Raw genomic sequence first — 9,117 nt, 5'->3', positions numbered from 1 at the left:
GAGCTTGTTTAAGTCCATAAAGAGACTTGTTAAGTTTGCATACTCTTTTATCATTTTTAGAAAAATATCCTTCAGGCAAAGTCATATAAACTTCTTCATATAAATCACCATAAAGAAATGCATTATTAACATTTAATTGAAACATAGGCGAGTTGTTATTTGTAGCGACCCGACAAAATCGTCATTGACGGCGCCGTCTATTTAGGTCCCGTTACGTGGTCATAAGTCTTTAACACAACGTTTGACCAAAAGTGTGTCGCATTCATTTCAAAAGTAAGGATGTTTCAAGGTTTACAAAGTAGTTCGACAACTAGTTACATTACGAAGTTTAAAGTACAATTGAAACATATGCGACACAATTTAAGAATAAGTCAAAAGACGCTCCACGTATGCATGTATACTCGACATCCAAGCAAGTATCAAAAATAATGTGCGGAAGCATGTATCACCTAGCGTTCAAGGACCTGAGAAAACATATAGAAAACTGTCAACGAAAAACGTTGGTGAAATCATAGGTATAATAGTAACGTTGTTTTTGAACCACAAGATTTAATATAGTTGATTATGAAATGTCCCGTTCTTATTGATTAAAAACGTTCCATATTAATTGATTTCGTTGCGAGGTTTTGACCTCTATATGAGACGTTTTTCAAAGACTGCATTCATTTTTAAACAAACCATAACCTTTATTTCATCAATAAAGGTTTAAAAAGCTTTACGTAGATTATCAAATAATGATAATCTAAAATATCCTGTTTACACACGACCATTACATAATGGTTTACAATACAAATATGTTACAACAAAATAAGTTCCTTGAATGCAGTTTTTACACAATATCATACAAGCATGGACTCCAAATCTTGTCCTTATTTAAGTATGTGACAGCGGAAGCTCTTAATAATCACCTGAGAATAAACATGCTTAAAACGTCAACAAAAATGTTGGTGAGTTATAGGTTTAACCTATATATATCAAATCGTAACAATAGACCACAAGATTTCATATTTCAATACACATCCCATACATAGAGATAAAAATCATTCATATGGTGAACACCTGGTAACCGACAATAACAAGATGCATATATAAGAATATCCCCATCATTCCGGGACACCCTTCGGATATGATATAAATTTCGAAGTACTAAAGCATCCGGTACTTTGGATGGGGTTTGTTAGGCCCAATAGATCTATCTTTAGGATTCGCGTCAATTAGGGTGTCTGTTCCCTAATTCTTAGATTACCAGACTTAATAAAAAGGGGCATATTCGATTTCGATAATTCAACCATAGAATGTAGTTTCACGTACTTGTGTCTATTTTGTAAATCATTTATAAAACCTGCATGTATTCTCATCCCAAAAATATTAGATTTTAAAAGTGGGACTATAACTCACTTTCACAGATTTTTACTTCGTCGGGAAGTAAGACTTGGCCACTGGTTGATTCACGAACCTATAACAATATATACATATATATCAAAGTATGTTCAAAATATATTTACATCACTTTTAATATATTTTGATGTTTTAAGTTTATTAAGTCAGCTGTCCTCGTTAGTAACCTACAACTAGTTGTCCACAGTTAGATGTACAGAAATAAATCGATAAATATTATCTTGAATCAATCCACGACCCAGTGTATACGTATCTCAGTATTGATCACAACTCAAACTATATATATTTTGGAATCAACCTCAACCCTGTATAGCTAACTCCAACATTCACATATAGAGTGTCTATGGTTGTTCCGAAATATATATAGATGTGTCGACATGATAGGTCGAAACATTGTATACGTGTCTATGGTATCTCAAGATTACATAATATATAATACAAGTTGATTAAGTTATGGTTGGAATAGATTTGTTACCAATTTTCACGTAGCTAAAATGAGAAAAATTATCCAATCTTGTTTTACCCATAACTTCTTCATTTTAAATCCGTTTTGAGTGAATCAAATTGCTATGGTTTCATATTGAACTCTATTTTATGAATCTAAACAAAAAAAGTATAGGTTTATAGTCGGAAAAATAAGTTACAAGTCGTTTTTGTAAAGGTAGTCATTTCAGTCGAAAGAACGACGTCTAGATGACCATTTTAGAAAACATACTTCCACTTTGAGTTTAACCATAATTTTTGGATATAGTTTCATGTTCATAATAAAAATCATTTTCTCAGAATAACAACTTTTAAATCAAAGTTTATCATAGTTTTTAATTAACTAACCCAAAACAGCCCGCGGTGTTACTACGACGGCGTAAATCCGGTTTTACGGTGTTTTTCGTGTTTCCAGGTTTTAAATCATTAAGTTAGCATATCATATAGATATAGAACATGTGTTTAGTTGATTTTAAAAGTCAAGTTAGAAGGATTAACTTTTGTTTGCGAACAAGTTTAGAATTAACTAAACTATGTTCTAGTGATTACAAGTTTAAACCTTCGAATAAGATAGCTTTATATGTATGAATCGAATGATGTTATGAACATCATTACTACCTTAAGTTCCTTGGATGAACCTACTGGAAAAGAGAAAAATGGATCTAGCTTCAATGGATCCTTGGATGGCTCAAAGTTCTTGAAGCAAAATCATGACACGAAAACAAGTTCAAGTAAGATCATCACTTGAAATAAGATTGTTATAGTTATAGAAATTGAACCAAAGTTTGAATATGATTATTACCTTGTATTAGAATGATAACCTACTGTAAGAAACAAAGATTTCTTGAGGTTGGATGATCACCTTACAAGATTGGAAGTGAGCTAGCAAACTTGAAAGTATTCTTGATTTTATGAAACTAGAACTTTTGGAATTTATGAAGAACACTTAGAACTTGAAGATAGAACTTGAGAGAGTTCAATTAGATGAAGAAAATTGAAGAATGAAAGTGTTTGTAGGTGTTTTTGGTCGTTGGTGTATGGATTAGATATAAAGGATATGTAATTTTGTTTTCATGTAAATAAGTCATGAATGATTACTCATATTTTTGTAATCTTATGAGATATTTCATGCTAGTTGCCAAATGATGGTTCCCACATGTGTTAGGTGACTCACATGGGCTGCTAAGAGCTGATCATTGGAGTGTATATACCAATAGTACATACATCTAAAAGCTGTGTATTGTACGAGTACGAATACGGGTGCATACGAGTAGAATTGTTGATGAAACTGAACGAGAATGTAATTGTAAGCATTTTTGTTAAGTAGAAGTATTTTGATAAGTGTATTGAAGTCTTTCAAAAGTGTATAAATACATATTAAAACACTACATGTATATACATTTTAACTGAGTCGTTAAGTCATCGTTAGTCGTTACATGTAAGTGTTGTTTTGAAACCTTTAGGTTAACGATCTTGTTAAATGTTGTTAACCCAATGTTTATAATATCAAGAGAGATTTTAAATTATTATATTATCATGATATTATGATGTACGAATATCTCTTAATATGATATATATACATTAAATGTCGTTACAACGATAAACGTTACATATATGTCTCGTTTCAAAATCATTAAGTTAGTAGTCTTGTTTTTACATATGTAGTTCATTGTTAATATAATTAATGATATGTTTACTTATCATAATATCATGTTAACTATACATATAACCATATATATGTCATCATATAGTTTTTTACAAGTTTTAACGTTCGTGAATCACCGGTCAACTTGGGTGGTCAATTGTCTATATGAAACCTATTTCAATTAATCAAGTCTTAACAAGTTTGATTGCTTAACATGTTGGAAACATTTAATCATGTAAATATCAATCTCAATTAATATATATAAACATGGAAAAGTTCGGGTCACTACAGTACCTACCCGTTAAATAAATTTCGTCCCGAAATTTTAAGCTGTTGAAGGTGTTGACGAATCTTCTGGAAATAGATGCGGGTATTTCTTCTTCATCTGATCTTCACGCTCCCAGGTGAACTCGGGTCCTCTACGAGCATTCCATCGAACCTTAACAATTGGTATCTTGTTTTGCTTAAGTCTTTTAACCTCACGATCCATTATTTCGACGGGTTCTTCGATGAATTGGAGTTTTTCGTTGATTTGGATTTCATCTAACGGAATAGTGAGATCTTCTTTAGCAAAACATTTCTTCAAATTCGAGACGTGGAAAGTGTTATGTACAGCCGCGAGTTGTTGAGGTAACTCAAGTCGGTATGCTACTGGTCCGACACGATCAATAATCTTGAATGGTCCAATATACCTTGGATTTAATTTCCCTCGTTTACCAAATCGAACAACGCCTTTCCAAGGTGAAACTTTAAGCATGACCATCTCTCCAATTTCAAATTCTATATCTTTTCTTTTAATGTCAGCGTAGCTCTTTTGTCGACTTTGGGCGGTTTTCAACCGTTGTTGAATTTGGATGATCTTCTCGGTAGTTTCTTGTATAATCTCCGGACCCGTAATCTGTCTATCCCCCACCTCACTCCAACAAATCGGAGACCTGCACTTTCTACCATAAAGTGCTTCAAACGGCGCCATCTCAATGCTTGAATGGTAGCTGTTGTTGTAGGAAAATTCTGCTAACGGTAGATGTCGATCCCAACTGTTTCCGAAATCAATAACACATGCTCGTAGCATGTCTTCAAGCGTTTGTATCGTCCTTTCGCTCTGCCCATCAGTTTGTGGATGATAGGCAGTACTCATGTCTAGACGAGTTCCTAATGCTTGCTGTAATGTCTGCCAGAATCTTGAAATAAATCTGCCATCCCTATCAGAGATAATAGAGATTGGTATTCCATGTCTGGAGACGACTTCCTTCAAATACAGTCGTGCTAACTTCTCCATCTTGTCATCTTCTCTTATTGGTAGGAAGTGTGCTGATTTGGTGAGACGATCAACTATTACCCAAATAGTATCAAAACCACTTGCAGTCCTTGGCAATTTAGTGATGAAATCCATGGTAATGTTTTCCCATTTCCATTCCGGGATTTCGGGTTGTTGAAGTAGACCTGATGGTTTCTGATGCTCAGCTTTGACCTTAGAACACGTCAAACATTCTCCTACGTATTTAGCAACATCGGCTTTCATACCCGGCCACCAAAAATGTTTCTTGAGATCCTTGTACATCTTCCCCGTTCCAGGATGTATTGAGTATCTGGTTTTATGAGCTTCTCTAAGTACCATTTCTCTCATATCTCCAAATTTTGGTACCCAAATCCTTTCAGCCCTATACCGGGTTCCGTCTTCCCGAATATTAAGATGCTTCTCCGATCCTTTGGGTATTTCATCCTTTAAATTTCCCTCTTTTAAAACTCCTTGTTGCGCCTCCTTTATTTGAGTAGTAATGTTATTATGAATCATTATATTCATAGATTTTACTCGAATGGGTTCTCTATCCTTCCTGCTCAAGGCATCGGCTACCACATTTGCCTTCCCCGGGTGGTAACGAATCTCAAAATCGTAATCATTCAATAATTCAATCCACCTACGCTGCCTCATATTCAGTTGTTTCTGATTAAATATGTGTTGAAGACTTTTGTGGTCGGTATATATAATACTTTTGACCCCATATAAGTAGTGCCTCCAAGTCTTTAATGCAAAAACAACCGCGCCTAATTCCAAATCATGCGTCGTATAATTTTGTTCGTGAATCTTCAATTGTCTAGACGCATAAGCAATCACCTTCGTTCGTTGCATTAATACACAACCGAGACCTTGCTTTGATGCGTCACAATAAATCACAAAATCATCATTCCCTTCAGGCAATGACAATATAGGTGCCGTAGTTAGCTTTTTCTTCAATAACTGAAACGCTTTCTCTTGTTCATCATTCCATTCAAATTTCTTCCCTTTATGCGTTAATGCAGTCAAGGGTTTTGCTATTCTGGAAAAGTCTTGGATGAACCTTCTGTAGTAACCAGCTAGTCCTAAAAACTGGCGTATGTGTTTCGGAGTTTTCGGGGTTTCCCACTTTTCAACAGTTTCTATCTTTGCCGGATCCACCTTAATACCTTCTTTGTTCACTATGTGACCGAGGAATTGAACTTCTTCCAACCAAAATGCACACTTTGAAAACTTAGCGTACAATTCTTCCTTCCTCAATACTTCTAACACCTTTCTCAAATGTTCACCGTGTTCTTGGTCATTCTTTGAGTAAATAAGTATGTCATCAATGAAAACAATGACAAACTTGTCAAGGTATGGTCCACACACTCGGTTCATAAGGTCCATGAACACAGCTGGTGCATTAGTTAAACCAAACGGCATGACCATAAACTCGTAATGACCGTAACGTGTTCTGAAAGCAGTCTTTGGAATATCATCTTCTTTCACCCGCATTTGATGATACCCGGAACGTAAGTCAATCTTTGAATAAACAGACGAGCCTTGTAGTTGATCAAATAAGTCGTCGATTCTCGGTAGTGGGTAGCGGTTCTTGATGGTAAGTTTGTTCAACTCTCGGTAGTCGATACACAACCTGAATGTACCATCTTTCTTCTTGACAAACAAAACAGGAGCTCCCCACGGTGATGTGCTTGGTCGAATGAAACCACGCTCTAAAAGTTCTTGTAATTGGCTTTGCAGTTCTTTCATCTCGCTGGGTGCGAGTCTGTAAGGAGCACGAGCTATTGGTGCAGCTCCTGGTACAAGATCTATTTGAAATTCAACGGATCGATGTGGGGGTAATCCCGGTAATTCTTTCGGAAATACATCGGGAAATTCTTTTGCAATGGGAACATCATTGATGCTCTTTTCTTCAGTTTGTACTTTCTCGACGTGTGCTAGAACAGCATAGCAACCTTTTCTTATTAGTTTTTGTGCCTTCAAATTACTAATAAGATGTAGCTTCGTGTTGACCTTTTCTCCGTACACCATTAAGGGTTTTCCTTTTTCTCGTATAATGCGAATTGCATTTTTGTAACAAACGATCTCCGCTTTCACTTCTTTCAACCAGTCCATACCGATTATCACATCAAAACTCCCTAACTCTACTGGTATCAAATCAATCTTAAATGTTTCGCTAACCAGTTTAATTTCTCGATTCCGACATATATTATCTGCTGAAATTAATTTACCATTTGCTAATTCGAGTAAAAATTTACTATCCAAAGGCGTCAATGGACAACTTAATTTAGCACAAAAATCTCTACTCATATAGCTTCTATCCGCACCCGAATCAAATAAAACGTAAGCAGATTTATTGTCAATAAGAAACGTACCCGTAACAAGCTCCGGGTCTTCCTGTGCCTCTACCGCATTAATATTGAAAACTCTTCCACGGCCTTGTCCATTTGTGTTCTCCTGGTTCGGGCAATTTCTAATAATGTGGCCTGGTTTTCCACATTTATAACAAACTACATTGGCATAACTTGCTCCGACACTACTTGCTCCGCCATTACTCGTTCCGACACCATTTGTTCCTTTCGTTCTATTAACCCCTGGTCCGTAGACCTCACACTTCGCCGCGCTATGACCATTTCTTTTACACTTGTTGCAAAATTTGGTGCAGAACCCCGAGTGATTCTTTTCACACCTTTGGCATAGTTGCTTCTGATTGTTGTTGTTGTTGCGGTTATTATTGTTGTTGGGATGATTGTTGTAGTTACTGTTGTTGTTGTTGTTGTTGTTGTTGGGCCGTTTGTTGTAGTTGCGATTGATGTTGCGATTGTTGGGATAATTGTTGCGATTATTGTTGTAATTGCTGTTGTTGTTGTATTGGTGATTCTTATCACCGTTTTCCTCCCACTTTCTTTTGACTTGCTTCACATTGGCCTCTTCAGCAGTCTGTTCTTTAATTCTTTCTTCAATCTGGTTCACTAGTTTGTGAGCCATTCTACATGCCTGTTGTATGGAGGCGGGCTCGTGTGAACTTATATCTTCTTGGATTCTTTCCGGTAATCCTTTCACAAACGCGTCGATCTTCTCTTCCTCATCTTCGAATGCTCCCGGACACAATAGGCACAATTCTGTGAATCGTCTTTCGTACGTGGTAATATCAAATCCTTGGGTTCGTAACCCTCTAAGTTCTGTCTTGAGCTTATTGACCTCAGTTCTGGGACGGTACTTCTCGTTCATCAAGTGCTTGAATGCTGACCACGGTAGTGCGTACGCATCATCTTGTCCCACTTGCTCTAGATAGGTATTCCACCATGTTAACGCAGAACCTGTGAAGGTATGCGTAGCGTACTTCACTTTGTCCTCTTCAGTACACTTACTTATGGCAAACACCGATTCAACCTTCTCGGTCCACCGTTTCAATCCGATCGGTCCTTCGGTTCCATCAAATTCCAAAGGTTTGCAGGCAGTGAATTCTTTGTAGGTGCATCCTACACGATTTCCTGTACTGCTAGATCCAAGGTTATTGTTGGTATGTAGCGCAGCCTGTACTGCGGCTATGTTTGAAGCTAGAAAAGTACGGAATTCCTCTTCATTCATATTCACGGTGTGTCGAGTAGTCGGTGCCATTTCCTTCAAAATAGTTAAATGGAACAAGTTAATCATACAGAATATTAAGAGTAGTTAATAGTATTTCGTAGCATAATATGAACTCATTTATAAAAGCTTTTTCTTCATATTAGCATTTTATAAGTTTAAATTCGGGTAGTACCTACCCGTTAAGTTCATACTTAGTAGCTAATATACAATTCAACTACTACAATTCTATATGAAAAACTGATTATAATAATATTTCGCGTTCAAACTTTTATACAATATTTTACAAACTTACAATACCGCTTATTTTACATAAAGCATGAAATATAGCACACAATAACTTTGATACAAGATAGTTGTAAAGACAATTCTAGCTAGTACACAAGTCGTTCAGCAAAGGCAATAAAGACACGTAATTCATACGTCCAGAAACAAGTCATGCATTCTGGTTTTACTAGGACTACTTCCCATCCTTGGTCTTGTGCAACATAACCGTTATGGTCGTTGATAAGACAGCGTGTTGTAACGTCATCAAAGGGATGAGGGTTACGTAATGTCCAACAGTCCCGTAATAATCTAAAAACCTCATTTCTTACCCCAATTACCGACTCCGTCACTTGTGGAAACGTTTTGTTTAATAGTTGTAGCCCGATGTTCTTGTTCTCACTTTGGTGAGAAGCGAACATTACTAATCCGTAAGCATAACATGCTTCTTTATGTTGCA

At 36.3% G+C, this 9,117-nt stretch overlaps 1 protein-coding gene across 1 annotated transcript in view; it reads right to left on the bottom strand.

The window, feature by feature from the left end:
- The window catches only part of LOC139888227 (uncharacterized mitochondrial protein AtMg00810-like), a 1,158-nt gene extending 1,073 nt beyond the window's left edge, over nt 1–85 (bottom strand). The window contains exon 1 of the mRNA XM_071871251.1: nt 1–85. This exon is cut by the window's left edge and continues 1,073 nt beyond it. Coding sequence (XP_071727352.1) covers nt 1–85 — 85 coding nt within the window.
- Between the last annotated feature and the right edge of the window lie 9,032 nt (nt 86–9,117).

Source organism: Rutidosis leptorrhynchoides, chromosome 2, assembly GCF_046630445.1.
Source record: "Rutidosis leptorrhynchoides isolate AG116_Rl617_1_P2 chromosome 2, CSIRO_AGI_Rlap_v1, whole genome shotgun sequence".
Taxonomy (NCBI): domain Eukaryota; kingdom Viridiplantae; phylum Streptophyta; class Magnoliopsida; order Asterales; family Asteraceae; genus Rutidosis; species Rutidosis leptorrhynchoides.
Note: the sequence above shows the minus strand (reverse complement) of the source record. Positions and strands in the feature narration are given on the sequence as shown.